Genomic DNA, 17,626 nt, shown 5'->3' on the forward strand with positions numbered 1-17,626 from the left:
TGATCCATCCATCCATTTAGAGTTAAACTGTTCTAGTGAGCCTGTTGCATTTGTCAGAAATCAGCAGTTGTCATGAGGCATCTAACTGGTGAATAATTTGAGGCATACTGCTAGAATGTATCTGCCCCAGATAATCCAAAAAAATTCAAAGATTAGACAAAGATACTGGCAGAGTCAATACAAAATATGCTAGGCCGCTCTAAGACTTCCATTTCATGAACTCTGACCTTCTGGAACCTGAAATGTTGTTGTGGGGGTTTTTGTCACCTCGTGAATGAATCTTCAATGAAGTCTTGGAGAAACAGATTAGGCCTTCGCTCTATACTCTATACTAACGGTGTTGTTCACTGCAAACTTACTTGAGTACACCAGTTTGTATCCTTCTGTCAAGGGCAAAGACCAAATGTGTGCATGTGTGAGTGAGTTTACTTTGAGTATATCACTCTGGGCAAAATGAAAGGTTCTTGCAGAGATGTTGATTCCTTTCCCAGCTTGAACCTCAGATCAACATCAAATCGAAATTAGCACTAATGACCCACATAGCAGGTGACAAGCCCTCACAAAGGTTTGAAGACTGGTAATACATTTGACATCTCTTAAATACTTGCAATGATCAATAGCCATTATTTTTCTCAATAAAAACTCATGTCATGCATATTCTGAAGTGTTAAGATCTATGACCTTGATGCTGTAGATGCACTTATGGTTGTTATAGTTCATTGGGTAGTTTGGCGAGAGCAGTATCTCTTCATTATTTATGACTGAAGAACGACACTCTGCTGAAGATAGAGGATAGAAAGGAGACAATTAAAAAATGCACAATATTGAGACATTAGTTTAATTCTTAAGAGGCTTATAAGAATGTGGAGTGGTCATGTGAACCGGTTTTTGTTGTGCCACAAATTGACCTGCATTTAAAGCTTTAATGATAAACAAAATGTTCTGCAGCTTAATAAAGAGGCTTGTGGCTTTTTAAAGTCGCTGGTCCTACAAGATAAAAGTTTTTGTCCATTTTCTGTGCAGCTAGGGGGAACGCAGGCTGTCCTCAGAGTAATAATCAGTGAAATTCCTTTGTTCTTAATATAAATGAAAAATGAGTCTCATTAGGGTTGTTTTTTATGTTTCTGTGTTCAACCAATGTAATAAAATATAACTGTAAAGCTTCTACAGGTTTTAAAACCTTAGTTGTTCCACTTTTTTTTTTTACATGAGCAGTGTTACAAAACCTACAATACAAAAAATACAAAAACTATTTACATTTTAACTTTTAACTATTTAAATCAGCTGTGGTGCAAGTGAGTTTATTAAACCAAAAGAGGATACAACAGGGATGGCGAGGGTGAACATGAAACTAAGAAAACCTAAACTGGGAAAAACTAACAGAAACTAACCAGAAACAGATATGCAGGGAGGTATGGGGAAATTCACTTCAAATATCCGGCTCTAAGATCTGTTTCGTTCACGACCGACACATCACTAGTGCAGATAGTGGCAATGATCTCTCCCTTGCAGGGCCCTTTCTAAGAAATTTCACATCATAATCTTACAAGTTTCATTGTAGGTACAAAGTTATTTTCCCCAGTAAAAAGTTACAGTCAGTCAAAAAACTTTTTTTTTATGCAGGAGTGGCACATGCTCAGCACAACAGAGCTAGAGATACAACAAGTAGACAATTGTAAAAGGGAATTTTTTAATCAACGTGAGACCTAGCCAGGTTTTTGTATCTGTTTTAAGTGGTGTCTTAAACTTTTTGGATTAATTTCTTTTCTAAAAAAGGAATTACATTTTTTTTAAATCACATAATAAACTTTAGTGTCATTTGTAAAGCGGGTGGCACTACCAGTGTTGGGTAAGTTACTTTAAAATAGTAACTTAGTTACATTACTAGTTACTTCTATCAAAAGTAACTCAGTTACTTCAAGTTACTCGTTACTTTCAAAGTAACTATAGGGAAAGTAACTTTGGTTTTACTCAGAATTCTCTTATCAATGTGTTGCTTCCATAACTTTGCCAGTCTTCTAGCTTGCTTACTTGCCACAAGTGCACTGTGCCACCTACCAATAGAAAGGAAAAGATAATGTGCATATTTCCACGAGAGAAATCCCACGCCTGGACCATCATTGACCGCTGCCATGATTCTAGCCTACGTCACAGCGTCATGTGCGCCTTTTACATCCAACACAAAAACTGCAGTCGTGGTGCTTTGATTGTACTCAGAACTCGGAAATTCTGCCTTCTAAATAGGAAGATATAGGTAACACCAGACTGCAGATGAGCTGCATACAGGGCTGGACTGGGACAAAAAATCGGCCGGGCGTTTTGACTAGAGACCGGCCCGCCATTATAGGAAAACTCATAAAGCCTTTGAATGAAAACAAACGCTGTTGTGACAGTGATGTACACTGTCTTGATGGTATATATGCATCAATCTATCAATCGTTTGTTGTAAGATTCAGATAATTATTTTTTAAAAGCTAGACATTTTAAATGAGAATAAGAAAGAAAAGTATTTCTTTGTGCCCACCTCTCCCTGTTAATGCCCTACCTGGCCCCCCTGGCAAAACTTTGCTAGATCCGCACCTGCACAGTTACCAGCTGTCAGCTTCATAAAAAAGGATCCTGGGGTTATCTGTCTCTCAGAAACAGTTCATAACTTCCCTTCAACTCATTCATGTCACCTAAAAGGTAAACCTGTTTCTCCATCACCTGTTCAGCTCTGATGATTCAGTAAGGACATCTCCTGGTTTCATCTTCATGTTTCCCTCTCACCAGATAACCAAACCGACATCATGACCAGCAGCTTTTTTGCAGCTGTGGCTCCAGCAAACATCAGCTGATACTAGAAATTAATATTAAATATATTCTAACAACTGCTGATCAAGCTTAAACGTGCTGCTGTTGTTTAACGTGACATTGGCTGGTTTCCTCTTTCTGGCGCAAAGTGGGCGATAAACAAACAAGAGAGCCGATCAGCTGATCATTGATCAGTTTTCATGATTGAAGTAGAAACGGGAGAGGGAGGGGGAGAATGAAAGAAGAAGAGGCAGCTGTGCAGCAAAGACACAGAATAACTCCAGCTTTGTGTCTTTTTCATTGTAGCTGAATTACGGGACAAACTGTTCTTTTTCACCTCAATAAGAAACGCGTAATATTTTATCTGAATACCAGACGGGACAGTTGGCAACTCTAATAACTTATGAACAAAATAAAGTTCAACATCATTAACTTCATAGCACCCACCCAGCTGTATAGAAACTCTGTCATGCTAGCTAGTACGCAGTACGGAAAAAGTCAGAATAACGAAAATAAACTCCACCTAAACTTGGTTTATATCTGACTCGGATAGCCTGCAGGTCATAACTTCTTACCTGAAGTTCAGTTCACACTTGGACCGGCGGCCGCCTCGGGTCTCTTTTCCTTCTGCGTCCCCTTTCCCTCATCCACCTGCTGCCTCCACCACTTGCTAATGTTACTGAATCTGTGGAAGCTCCGCGATAGCCACCACACGAAGTAACGAGTAACGACCCTATCTAAATCCCAGTAACGACTAACGCGTTCCTGATTTTGGCATAATAACTAGTTACCGTGCTCGTTACCAGAATAATAACGTAGTTACTGTAACGCGTTACTAAATAACGCGTTAGTCCCAACACTGGGCACTACTACCACTATTACCACAAAGTAAACCAATGATTCGATACAGTATTTGAGATTTGAGCTTTCTCAGTAGATACATGGAATAGACTACAAAACAGTTCATTTGATGCCAGTCCCACTCTCTCTGTATGTCACTCACTCGCTGATACTAACTGTCAACTCATTACTTCTTTTTCTGTCTTGCAACCCCCCCCCCCCCACACACACAACACTCACACACACAGATTTTAATTTAATCCTGTTTCAAATTTAATTTCAATCTGCATGTATTTCAATATAAACTATTGGAAGTAAGACAGAATTTTAAAACAAAAAACCATAAAGAGAACTTAAAAGTATTCCAGCTGCCAATTTGTACACTCATGAGTCTAGTGTATTTTCTTTCTCTCTCTCTCTCTCTCGCTCTCTCTGTCTCTCTCTCTCTCTCTCTCTCAGACGCAGACACATTCAGACGCATGCGCGCTCACGCATTATCATTTTATAAGTCAAATTTTCGAGCACCTCCTGAACACCTCATCTTTTTTTTAACCCATTGCGCGCCAACGGCCAACCGCCCTCATTCCACTTAGCTGACTACTGTGGTGAGTAAAAAACTCTCAGTGCTGTACTGTTTTATTTTTATGGTCATAAAAATACAAGCTTTGACATGACAAGTCCTTTTAAAGTTAAACTGATTTCAAAGAAAAAAGAGAGGAAAAAAAGAATAACCTTGCTTTTACCTTAGTAGTTTTATGAAAGATTACTGTTAGCTGCAGTGCTAACTTTAGCACTTTAAAAAAGTCCTCCCTTGATGCTCGCATGTGAGCAGTGTTGGGACTAACGCGTTATTAAGTAACGCATTACAGTAACTACGTTATTATTCTGGTAACGAGCACGGTAACTAGTTATTATGCCAAAATCAGGAACGCGTTAGTCGTTACTGGGATTTAGATAGGGTCGTTACTCGTTACTTCGTGTGGTGGCTATCGCGGAGCTTCCACAGATTCAATAACATTAGCAAGTGTTGGAGGCCAGCAGGTGGAAGAGAAGGAAAAGAGACCCGAGGCAGCCGCCGGTCCAAGTGTGAACTGAACTTCAGGTAAGAAGTTATGACCTGCAGTCTATCTGGGTCAGATATAAACCAAGTTTAGGTGGAGTTTATTTTCGTTATTCTGACTTTTTCCGTACTGCGTACTAGCTAGCATGACAGAGTTTCTATACAGCTGGGTGGGTGCTATGAAGTTAATGATGTTGAACTTTATTTTGTTCATAAGTTATTAGAGTTGCCAACCGTCCCGTCTGGTATTCAGAGAAAATATTACGCGTTTCTTATTGAGGTGAAAAGGAACAGTTTGTCCCGTAATTCGGCTACATTGAAAAAGGCACAAAGCTGGAGTTATTTGTGTCTTTGCTGCACAGCTGTCTCTTCTTCTCCCTTTCTCCCCCCTCCCTCTCCCGTTTCTACTTCAATCATGAAAACTGATCAATGATCAGCTGATCGCCCACTTTGCGCCAGAAAGAGGAAACCAGCTACCTAAAAAGGATCCTTTTTAGGTAGCTGACAGCTGGTAACTGTGCAGGTGCGGATCTAGCAAAGTTTTGCCAGGGGGCCAGGTAGGGCATTAACAGGAGAGGTGGGCACAAAGAAATACTTTTCTTTCTTATTCTCATTTAAAATGTCTAGCTTTTAAAAAATATTATCTGAATCTTACAACAAACGATTGATGCATATATACCATCAAAACAGTGAACATCACTGTCACAACAGCGTTTGTTTTCATTCAAAGGCTTTATGATTTTTCCTATAATGGCCGGTCTCTAGTCAAAATGCCCGGGCCGATTTTTTGTCCCCGTCCAGCCCTGTATGCAGCTCATCTGCAGTCTGGTGTTACCTACATCTTCCTATTCAGAAGGCAGAATTTCCGAGTTCTGAGTACAATCAAAGCACCACGACTGCAGTTTTTTGTGTTGGATGTAAAAGGCGCACATGACGCTGTGACGTAGGCTAGAATCATGGCAGCAGTCAATGACGGTTCAGGCGTGGGATTTCTCTCGTGGAAATATGTATTATCTTTTCCTTTCTATTGGTAGGTGGCACAGTGCACTTGTGGCAAGTAAGCAAGCTAGAAGACTGGCAAAGTTATGGAAGCAACACATTAACAAGAGAATTCTGAGTAAAACCAAAGTTACTTTCCCTAGTAACTAGTTACTTTGAAAGTAACGAGTAACTTGAAGTAACTGAGTTACTTTTGATAGAAGTAACTAGTAATGTAACTAAGTTACTATTTTAAAGTAACTTACCCAACACTGCATGTGAGTGAAGTTGGCCCCCCACCTTCTTCAAATCCAACAAAAGTGGTATCAAACATTTGTGCTACGTTTGTGCTGCAAAAAATTTTCGTTTGTGCTGCTATCATTTTAAAGATATTCAAAAAAGTCAGAATAACGAAAATAAACTCCACCTAAACTTGGTTTATATCTGACTCGGATAGCCTGCAAGGTCATAACTTCTTACCTGAAGTTCAGTTCACACTTGGACCGGCGGCCGCCTCGGGTCTCTTTTCCTTCTGCGTCCCCTTTCCCCTCATACCACCTGCTGGCCTCCACCACTTGCTAATGTTAGCTGAATCTGTGGAAGCTCCGCGATAGCCAACCACACGAAAGTAACGAGTAACGACCCTATCTAAATCCCAGTAACGACTAACGCCGTTCCTGATTTTGGCATAATAACTAGTTACCGTGCTTGTTACCAGAATAATAACGTAGTTACTGTAACGCGTTACTAAATAACGCGTCGGTTAGTCCCAACCTGGGCACTACTACCACTATTACCCACAAAGTAAACCCAATGATTCGATACAGTATTTGAGATTTGAGCTTTCTCAGTAGATACATGGAATAGACTACAAAAAACAGTTCATTTGATGCCAGTCCCACTCTCTCTGTATGTCCTCACTCGCTGATACTAACTGTCAACTCATTCCTTCTTTTTCTGTCTTGCAACCCCCCCCCCCCCCCACACACACACACACACACTCACACACACAGATTTTAATTTAATCATGTTTCAAATTTAATTTCAATCTGCATGTATTTCAATATAAACTATTGGAAGTAAGACAGAATTTAAAACAAAAAACCATAAAGAGAACTTAAAAGTATTCCAGCTGCCAATTTGTACACTCATGAGTCTAGTGTATTTTCCTTTCTCTCTCTCTCTCTCTCTGTTAAGAGAATCTTAAGAGAATCAAGTACAGAGCAGGCTCTCTGTGTTTTCATGGCAGCATGGAAAACACTTATGTTTACTCCAAGAAGCGCTGCGAGTTTGGCCGTCAGTGTCAGTTTTCGGATTCGCCTACTGAGCTGCTGGTGGACATCCTCCCGGACCCAAGCCTGGCCCTCAACTTCATCCAGAAGAGCCACCGGGACGTGGCCACGCAGACAGGTGTGGAGATGTCAGAGCACGAGGTGAGCCTCACGCCCAAGAGATCATGGGATAATTATCAACTAAATTATCAAAATCAAATAATAAATAATTATTACAGAAAACGTTAAAACAAAATTGTATGAATCTGAAGGGTCTTGATGCATGCAGGACTGAAATGACTTATGTCAGTCTGAAATTACCTGCCACTTAAGTAACTTATTACTTAAACTTCATTCCAAAAAGTTTGAATTAGAGCTGGGCGATAGAACGATAATGATATGTATTGCGAAATAACTTTTTCTCGATAGAAAAGTTAAACTATTGCGATAACCCTCATCTCGCTTGTCCTCTTAAAAAAAAGAAAAGAAGAAGAACAGCCAATCCAAATTAACTAGCGCAGAGCCGAACCAATCACAGCCGCAGCGTCACGTCAGGTGACTTATTACGTACAGCACAAGTGCCAAACCGCACATGTGTATTTGTTTGGGAAGCAGCCAGCCGCCGTGCCGCCCGGGTAATGGAGGAAATGAGTGTGCCGACTAGAGAAAAATCAACCGAGAGCGTGACCGAAGGTTACCGAAGAGAAACAGATGATGGTTCCAATTCCGGAGAGATTGTCCGAACGGAAGAGCCATAGAAGTTCCGTAGTGTGAAGGTAATTTCGGCTATTTCAAGTCTGACAAAAAACAGAGTAGTGCGCACTGTAAATTGTGCCGAAAGCAAGTCTGGAAATACGATAATCGCTTTCTGACTGAAAGCGCTAATTCGTCATTCGGCTTTTGCCAGACTAAAGTAACTGTTTAAAACTGTTTGAAAAGCTAAGCTATACAACAAGGAGAGATTGAGAATTTCCTTTTAGTTCTCAGTTTATTTGATATTGACAAAAGTTAGTCAATTTTGTCTGTTCTTCTGTAACACAAACTAAGATTTATTTTTAGAATTAATATTTTGTTTCTAAGTGGAATTGAACAATTTGGTAAGCCTGTTTCGTTTGTTCTATTTTGAAACTTAAACGCTTGAGCGGCTGCCTTTGTATAGTTTGCGATATTTGCCTTATTATCTGAAAAAGTCTCATGTTCCTTAAGTACATCTACCCTGTTAAATATTTAAAATCAAAACAAGCTGCTGATTATTTCACATTGACTTGTGAGCAACGCGTCACATTTAAATCTTACAAATATAGTCAGTTGGCGTATATCGTGATATATATCGTTATCGCCTGAAATGAAAAAAACATATCGTGATATGGAAAATCTTATATCTCCCAGCTCTAGTTTGAATAGAGATACAAGACTAGAATATGTGACCGTGATCTGCCAGAACATCCCAGTCCCAGTTTCTTATGTGGGCCCTTGGGAGAATTAATTGCCTGCCCCATCATAGACTGTGAGCCTGAGGAGCCATGCTGATGGTTTTCTCTAATTTTTACTGCAGCGTTTCTTTGTAGTTTGTAGAAATGGAGATGTTTTATTTTTCTGAAGACATCTCAGGCTATTGATGAGTTTTAGAAATTATTTATGAGTTGTGGACACTGTCAGATCAGCCGCCTTTACACAGAGAAATGTGAATACTCTAGCGTTATGGGTAGGGATAGCTCAGTAGGTAGAGTGGTGGCCCTATGATTGGAATGTTGGGGGTTCGAATCCACTGAACGGCTCCCCGAGGTACCCCTGAGCAAGGTGCTGTCTCTACGCACTGCTCTTTGGGTGCCCAGTGGCTTCCCACTCCTTCTCTGAGTGAATGGGTTAAATGCAGAGAGGGATTTTCCCTCGGGGATCAATACAGTATATGTTATTATCTTATTAGTATCGGGCTAGGAGAAATCAAGTTAGAAGCAGTCCATGCTTCTAACTGAGGACATAACTGAGTGTGACGCTCCTGCAGTAACTGATCAACTACACAGCTTGAACTGGATTGCCAAAAGGGTTGAAATTACATACATAGTAAAGAGACTGGTTCTTATATACAGAACATGCCTCATTCACCCATTCATAAAAGCAACTTTTCTGTGCTTTTTATCACACTCTGATGAATGCATCAGAATGCAATTCAGGGTTCAGTATCTTGCCCAAGGGATGCAGCCAAGGACTGAACCACCAACCTTCTGATTAGTGACCTGCTCTACCTCCTGAGTAACAGTACACTGCGTGAATTGCCTGTCTGTGTGAATCTCAGGTGCTACTTGTTGTTTTCAGGTGAACACAGAACTTCATGAGACAAGAAGCTGTGGAGTAAACCACGTGGAGGGGGGGTGGCCCAAGGACATCGACTCTGCTGACAAGAAACAAACAAGCCTTTTCAGGAATAAAGTGGAAAAGGACGAGAGCTATAGCAACAGTGTTCTGCAGCTGTGCAGAGTAAGATCCAACTAAATCCACAGCAGTCCACCTAGTCTTACTGTGATGCATGCTGTCTGGTTGGAGTTTTGGGTTGATGCATGTTGGCGGGATGGTTGCTGGCTTTATGGATGGTTGGGTTAATGCAGGTTTGTTGGTTGGATTGATACTGAATGGATACATGTTGTTTATGGATGTTGTGTAGCCCAGGGTTACAAACAGATAAAAGTAGAAACCTTTTGTTAGAATTATTACACAAGTTGTTAATGCATTTAAGTTAAAACATTCAAAGCTAAAAGAGCAACACTGGTTACGCTGGTGAGGCTGCTTAGCTCTACACTTGCTGTAGCTGTGCCTCTGACGTAAGAGGAACATTGTTGCCGTTGAAGCAGAGAAGCAGGTGAAAGCGTAATGTGTCTTTTGTTAGCTAGTAGATCTGGAGACCTGAAGCTCTCACCTTGTAAATACACAGTCTTTGCACTAACAGTTGCAGCTGGTTAAATGTTAAAGCTGTTCACTTGGTAAACAAATGTCAAAGATTACAGTTCTCTGTGATTAGCTAACTGGTGCTGTCTAAACACACACTCCTTTGTGTTGGTGTTTTGGTTTGGAAGTTGAGTTGTTGTTGTGAGTTGAAAGAAAATGAACATGCATGCCTATTTGCACTGAGTTGTTTTAAAGTAGTGTTTTTGTTTACCACTGGTGTTATTAATTGGTATAATGAATAGAATATAGCGAGTTTGCTGCCTTAAAGGAGCAGTATGGATTAGATCTATGAAACTAATTAATTTAGTTTCACAATTGGTAAGGACCATATTACTATGTAACATAAAAAAATGAATTTGATAGTTGTACAACACATTAGAAAAAAGAACTTGCATTTAAAAGTTTCCGTTGGTCCTTAGTTCCTTAAGCAGAAATTTATAGATAATTGGTAGCATGTGTGTGAAGTAATCGAGTGGTGTCGTTATAGCAATGTGGCCAAATATCGCATCAATCACAGCAATCACATCAATCTGTTCCCAAAGTCAAGGTGTGTGTCATGCAGGAGCTAACCGCAGCCTTAGGCTGTATATTTTGCCCCTTTGTTTAATTTCCAGTGGTCTTTGGCCAGTGTTATAGCAAGTTTGAGGCTCGCTTGCTGATGGTAGTGGACCCACTTCGCTGTTCCTGCTGGGAGCGCCTCCACAAATTGCTGCAGTACGAGGAGGTTCAGCAGCGGAGCTTCTTCTTTGTTGGCCGAGGCTTCATCTCTGGCTACTGCATTGTGCATTAGCATATGCAAAGGGTCTGTCCCCCAGCTTCATCCGTCCTCCTCACAAATGGCGGTAGTGGCCCTCTGATGCCCTCTACCCAGTCGGTGTAGAATTACCTGGCAGACATTGTAAAAACAGCCCCTTGCTGCTGCTGAAGGTTGAATGGCACTATTTGGGCCTCCCCCAACAGAAAAAGCAAGAATTGCGACTGTTCTCGCTCCCATTGGCTGCTCATGGTGCATGGCAGTCCGCAGCTCTCTCCTCCAGGCCCCAGTGTTCCAACTGAAACAGGGGAGGCATGATTGAACAATGGCTGCCAGCCATGCTGAACCCACAGCACCATCCCTGGATGTGGCCTTGCACGGAGGGAGAATAAATAACAGACTGTGATACTTGCACTTCGATTAGTTGATTAGTAGTGTATGATGATAGCAATAAATCAACAAAAGGATCAATGAGTGCATTTCTGGCTCTGGTCACACCCCTCATTCTATGATGTCATTCTAATGGTATCATGTTGTCCAGGTCATGGAGGACGCCATCAGACTGAACAATGCTGTGGACATCCATCAGGAGTATTTCAAGGATGAGGAGGAAGTGGAGGAAATTCAGGAGTCACCATCAGCCTAGGTCATCAATGTCTTCAGGTATGGCTGACATGAGGGGTGTTTAGCATCATAGTCATTAATTAAAGCATTCTGTCCTCCTCGTTTATGACATGCGGATGATGGATAACCTGAAGCTTCTTGTTTTTTGCGCAGAAAATTACATGTACATATTGAGTTAATAAGCATCACTGTACCATGTCAACCAATCAAACAATTATATGGAAACATGGCATTTGGTTGTTTAGGAAGAGGGGGAAGTTTTAGGAGTGAGAGAGCGAGTAAGTGAAAGAAGGAGAGAGCAAGTTTTGAGATGTGAGAGGTGTGTGACGTTTAGCGTGTTTGGTGTCTTTAGGTAGTTTGATGTCTTGTGTAGTTAGTGTGTAGTGTAGCTGTTGTTTTGTTTTGTGTGTCAGTTATACTTGTTAACTCAAAAGACACGACGTCGTACTCTCATTCACAGCGCTTTATTCGTTCTGCCATTTAACATACGAACAACAACAATACTTTTCGCGGGCCACAGTACTCTCGCGATAAAACAGAAAATAACAAGTTAACAATCTCCCTCTTTCTTTAAAAATAAAATAAAATAAAAGTATAAACACACCCCTGTAAACATTTGTATACATATATGTATATATAAACAAAAAAACATTTCAAAAGTGCTTTGCTTTACTTAAAGCATACTATCATTGCACACAATAAACAATGGTGCATTTTAATGCAAAGACAACTTTGTAAACAAAGGATTACAGTATCCAGAGTCCTTCATCTAGCGCCTTTAGAAGGGTTAAAGGTGAAACTCCCTTTTTTGTCAGACAATCAGCAAGTTGGGATTTTGAATCTGACCAACAAACCTGTCTGATTTTCTTGGCTTGTATGAGCTCTTTAATGCTGCTCATTTCTAGCCTCAGTCTCTTCTCTGTAACCTGCTTAGTAGATTTGAGTGCATCAAACAAGGAATGATTGTCAGTCACACAGATCAAAGGAAGAGCGTTCAGACCAGTGTTACCAGTTGTAAGCTCAGAAAAAAGTGTTGCCAGGAAGACAGCACTGTCTATTCCATCTGACATGGCAAGAGTTTCTCCTGCCAGTGTACTTCTGACCACGCGCTGATTTTTTTAGACTGCCAGAAGAGAGGACAAAACTTTCCTCCTTTACCCATAAGGAGGATTAATGCCCCTCCTTGAGTACCGCCATCAGGAAGGTTGCCAAATGAAGCATCACTGAAAACAACCAATGCCAGATCCTCACTGTTACCCAAGTGCTGAAACTTAAGAGTCACTTTCTCTGCCTTAAGTTTACGGATAACTTTGTTCACTTCATGAATAGACTGTACAGTTGCATCTTTGATATTAGATCCAAGGCTACATGTGTCAAACATAACATCAGGCCTCGTTTGTTTGGCAACCCACAAAATCTGTCCTATTTTTGACCTGAGTTGCTCACGTTCTGTTTCACTTAAGGAAGCCTCCCTCTGTACAGCCCGTGCTGCTTGTAACTGAACCGGTTGTAGGTTGTCAATGTAAAGTTGTTGATGCACCTCTATTACATCATTAACTGTACAAATGTCCATACCAACATAAGAAAAGCTGTCATGTTCTTCACGGCCCACAAGGAAGGTAGATTTCAGTACAGGAATGATATGAGTTGCAAAGTGACTTGAATCAGCCCAAAGGAAATCATCAACGTGACATGCAAGCACTCCTGTAATCTCAGATTGTTCATTCTGCCAATAGAACACTGCAGGATCAACCTGTGATATTTTACCACCGGTTTTGAGCATAATGTCTTTGACCTTATTGTACCAATAAAGTGAAGCATCTGCAAGTCCATAAACACACTTTTTCAGTTTCCATAGAACATTGTCCTTGCCAGCTTCAGGTGGGGGACGAAGATAAATGTCTCTTGACAGTTCCATTCCCTGCAAGAAGGCAGATTTAATGTCCATTGAATTTACTCTCCACTTGTTTTGACATATCACAGCTAGCACCAGTCTGAGGGACTCAGACGCACATGTTGGAGAGTCTTTCTGTAGTTCTTTAGTATTTACCTCTTCAAACCCCCGTGCCACAAGTCGAGCCTTTGGACAAACCATTAGTAGTTTCTTTGAGTGTACAGACCCATCTAGTAGACACACATTTTTGACCCAGGTCTTTCACTTCATCAAACACACCATTACTTTGCCAGCTCTCAATCTCCTGCTGCTTAGCAGAATCAAAGGAAATATCTTTTGTTATGAGTACATCTGCATCTCTGTTTTCAGCTTCAGTGCAAAGACCATCAACAAGTGACATGTCTACAGCTTTCTTTTCACCTTCACTACCATCATGCTGAAGATATTGCACATTGTACCAGTTTTTGTATTGCCCTTTTGCTTTTCCCGCTCTGCCTAGCACTCTGGCTATGTGTTGAACACCGTTGTCTCTGTTGGTAAAAGTGATCAGCTGTCCTGATCTTAACTTTACATTTGCAGAGACATGATCAGTGGGTGTAGAGGGCTCATTTGCAGTTTGTGTGACAGACCTGTTTTCTGTAGTTGTGTGCAGACATGTTTTCTGTAGTGTTAGTTTCTCTGTCAATAGTGATGTCTTCTTCCTCACTAATACTCACCATCGGGTGTGTCAGTGTCATCATTTTCAACTGCGTCTTTGTTGTCATCATCAGTAGTACTGTGTGGTATTTGTTTATCTCCAGTCTGTGAATCCACTTTACTCAACCTTGACTGGTGTACTCTTACAAGAGTCCCCCCATGTCTTACAAATACAACAGTTCCATCCTGCCCAATAACTACACTGGACCCTTCCACTCTGTACAGTCGACTCGTTGTAGTATACTTTATCTCCTGCCTCATATTTGTCATCTGTAGGCCTAAGTTGTTTGCGTAGTGCTCTCCTGATCCTTTCTGAACACTCTGCCTCAGTAAATGCTTTCCTGGAAGCATGTAATGCTGATATATGTTCAGCTACTCTTGCACTTACAGTTGTGCCCTCTAAGGCAGGTGGCTTATCCATCAACACAGAAGGAAGGTTGGGGTTTTGGCCAAACACAAGTTGATGTGGACTATAACCATGTACATTAAGCATACTGTTTTTGGCCATAAGGGCCCAGTCTAGCGCAGTGTACCAGTCACATCCTCGTTCCTTTTTTACCTTCAGGAGGATTTCTGTAAGTGTCATTTATGTCTCTCCAGTAGTCCGTTGCTCCAGGGACTATACCCCCCGTTGTTTTTACCTCAATGTTGAAGTTTTCAGCCATGTCCCGAATCTCTGTGTTGTTGAACTCTCCGCCGTTGTCTGTGTAGAGCCGTCTGGGGGCACCGTGAATGCTTATCCAGGTGTGAATGAAGGAGTTGACAATCTCTGGAGCTTTCTTTGTCTTTACGATGCTGCCGGCATTGAAGTGTGTGAAGTGGTCGATGATGTGAAGGTACCACACATTGGGCTCCAGCTCATGTAGATCCATCGCTACTGTCTCATTATACTCAGAAGCCAGGGGTAGACCAACAGCAGGTCTCGGCTTGGTTTTGCAATATTTCTGACAAATGTCACAGTCACGAACTATCTCTTGTAGAATAACTGCACATTGTTTATCTGTATTGCCAGAGCTTTGGATAGCCTCAATAACCTCTCTGCAGATGCATGACCAAACTGCTTATGAAGCTTCACAAGGACTTTCTGTTTCTCTTTTGTAGACATTTCAGCGTTACCATGAGAACTTCATTTTCATTGCAGCTTTCTGTAGTATTTTCATCTCTAATGTCCACACAATAGTGTCCCGAACTAGTGAGCTCTAGGGGAACAGGCTGCTTGAACATGACAACACTGTCATTCTCCATGTCTAGAACAGTCCCTGCTTTCTTGAGAGACGTTTTGCTCCGTAGTAGTGGAATGTCAACAGGAACTACTTCACTTTCAATGTCACATTTTGTTTGTCCAATTTTGGCTGGAAGTTTCACTTTTCTGCTGGAATACACTACAATACCATCCCCAAAGCGAAATGGTCTGGAGCTGGGGGTTTCTGATTGCAACAACTTGTTTACTTGGCCTTGGCTGAGGTCACACATGTAACTATCTAGCCACTTCTGACCACAAACTGTACGTGTACATGCAGTATCAATAATGGCTGACCCCAGTGCCTCAGTCAGGAAGATTTCAGAGTCTGTCATTGAGGCTTTAGTGTACAAAGTAATGTTACACTCCTCCACTTTCCCATCTTCAGTTAGCTTTACTTGGTCACCATTATGATGAGGACAGTCTTTTGCCCAGTGGTAAGTGCTCTGACAAATAGCACATCTTGTTCGCTTGCCAAACTTGTCAAGTGAATTGGTACCTTGTAGTGGTTGTCGCTGTCCACTCCGCGACGAAGTACCATTGTTTCGTTTGTATTTGGGACCTCTTTGTTCCGTAAGGAAAACTGCATCTTGGTTCAGTTGAATTCCGCTGAAAACTCCGGTTACTTTCCCTCCGAAAATCCGTTTCAGTGCAGACTTCATAGACGCAAACGTTAAGTCCGTGCACGCTGTCCGTGCAAGCTGTCGACTTTTCTCATCAAGACAAGCTGTATCTAGAAGCTTAAATGCTAGCACAGCGTCAGGCAGCGTCATGTTGTACTTTTTCATCTGGTTATAACGCTGTTCAAAGTCTATAATGTAGTCTGCCATGGACACGCTGTGGTTCTTTGCAATGGAGTCAAAACACGAGTAGGCTGCATAAGTGTGGTCTTTCTCTTCTCTCTGAAACACCGCGTCAAGTTTTGCAAGTAGTATTTCCATACCGTCATCTTTGTCCAAATCTTCCGCGGGTATCTCCATGGCCGTTTCTCTGGCTCTTCCCTCGAGCCCCAGCGCCACCGCGAGTGCCTGTTTCTTTTTATCCAGCTCCGTAACTCGTCTCCAGATATTGACTTCATTCTTCCAGCACTCGTATGGCCTGGCTTCATCAAGCTTTGGTGGTACTTTGTAATTGGAAACCATCCTCTGCTACCAATGTTAACTCAAAAGACACGACGTCGTACTCTCATTCACAGCGCTTTATTCGTTCCGCCATTTTACATACGAACAAAAACAATACTTTTCGCGGGCCACAGTACTCTCGCGATAAAACAGAAAATAACAAGTTAACAATACTAGTGAATGTCACAGTTGTCGCAAAAGAGCCACCGACGAAGGATTGCAGTGTAAAACAGGAGAAGTGATACACCTCCTGTTGTCAGGTGTGCAGTGTTTAGGCCTGTGGTGTTCTCCTCTGTCTTATACTGGACAGAAACAGTTTTTTGGAGTGGCACAAATAATGTGTGTACCTTCTTATTTAATGCAGAACACCTGATTGTTCTGTAAATAGTTTTAAATGCTTATATAAAAAGCCTTTACTGCATTTTTAGGTAAAAGAATTTCTATTTGCATTTCAAGTTATGAAGATATTTTGTTAAAAATATTTGTGGTGTTACAGTAAAAACGTAACTTTTTTCTACTGGTCTGACATTACCTCAAACTCTGACAGGCAATAACTTCCAGTTCAGGTTAAACCCAATCTCTCTGATTGGTCAAAGCAAGAGTCTGCCTATCTGAAATTGCTCTATTGATCACTGTTGTTTTTTTCAATGGTAAGGGTAGGGCCACCTCTAGTTTAAATTGCTTTATCGTTGATCGGGAGGAGGAGCCACAGCTCAGGGTTTGCTTCGTGAGTCAACGAGATTGTCATTTTTACCTACACTGGCCGATGTGTGAAGATGCACCTGACTTTCTTGGGGATTCTCACTCCAATACAATCACCTCACAATGTGTTGGAGCATGTGTAGACTGACTAATTCAGATTTTGTCATGGTCCGGGGAGTTCTGGATTTTTCCAGAAAGGTGGTCTCAAACATTCAGTGCCAGGATGTCGACTAACCCTCGTTAGTGAAGGCTTCACAGTCATAGAACCTCATCATAGTTAAACTCTGTTTTTAATTCTGTTTTTCCCTCTGCTCTCAGCCGCCTGCTGGATGCCAGCTCTTCACCTCCATATTCCTGACCTCAGTCCGATGCCGGTCTGCTCGCAGGTTCTTTGTTCCACGCGCCTGCCTGCCTCTCTGCCCAGCTTGCAACAGTTTTTGTGTTTTGGACTCCGTTCACGCCTCACCCGGACCCCTCTCCTTTCCCATCTACGTCTCGCCGCCGCCTGCACAACTAAGACTGTTACTAATTACTGCCCATCACATTTTAATACCTGACCCCACTTGCATTCCTCCCTTCCCCTGCAGCATAGGGTTCACGCTCTGGATTTTACCCAGTGTCGGGTTCCTTAGCTGCTCCCCTTACAGCAAGAGACTAATTCCCAGGACCTTTTCACGGCACATAAAGCGTACGTCTAGTTCATGGTCATG

The 17,626-nt window shown here is 41.6% G+C and overlaps 1 protein-coding gene and 2 long non-coding RNA genes across 4 annotated transcripts in view; all 3 read left to right on the plus strand.

The window, feature by feature from the left end:
- The first annotated feature begins 3,933 nt into the window (after window positions 1-3,933).
- The window catches only part of LOC146520546 (uncharacterized), a 30,633-nt gene continuing 16,940 nt past the window's right edge, over window positions 3,934-17,626 (plus strand). Inside the window, exon 1 of the long non-coding RNA XR_014873778.1 lies at window positions 3,934-4,238. This is a non-coding gene — a long non-coding RNA (uncharacterized LOC146520546). The remainder of the gene's footprint in view (window positions 4,239-17,626) is intronic.
- LOC146520547 (dynein axonemal intermediate chain 2-like) lies at window positions 6,909-16,438 on the plus strand. Of its 2 annotated transcripts, XR_014873865.1 has the most exons (4): window positions 6,909-7,104; window positions 9,259-9,420; window positions 11,181-11,707; window positions 16,379-16,438. XR_014873865.1 is itself a non-coding variant. In XM_085157955.1 (3 exons), the coding sequence occupies exons 1-3, from the start codon at window positions 6,922-6,924 to the stop codon at window positions 11,283-11,285; spliced, it is 450 nt and encodes a 149-aa protein (XP_085014081.1). In that variant the 5' UTR covers window positions 6,909-6,921; the 3' UTR covers window positions 11,286-11,800. The 2 variants fall into 2 exon arrangements, 1 of the variants encoding a protein (XP_085014081.1); XM_085157955.1 differs by lacking the exon at window positions 16,379-16,438 and having other exon boundaries at window positions 11,181-11,800.
- Window positions 7,239-7,629, plus strand: LOC146520548 (uncharacterized). Its single transcript, XR_014873579.1, has 2 exons — window positions 7,239-7,497; window positions 7,562-7,629. It is a non-coding gene; the product is annotated as an uncharacterized LOC146520548 (long non-coding RNA).

This window comes from Neolamprologus multifasciatus, chromosome 4, assembly GCF_963576455.1.
Source record: "Neolamprologus multifasciatus chromosome 4, fNeoMul1.2, whole genome shotgun sequence".
Classification (NCBI taxonomy): Eukaryota; Metazoa; Chordata; class Actinopteri; order Cichliformes; family Cichlidae; genus Neolamprologus; species Neolamprologus multifasciatus.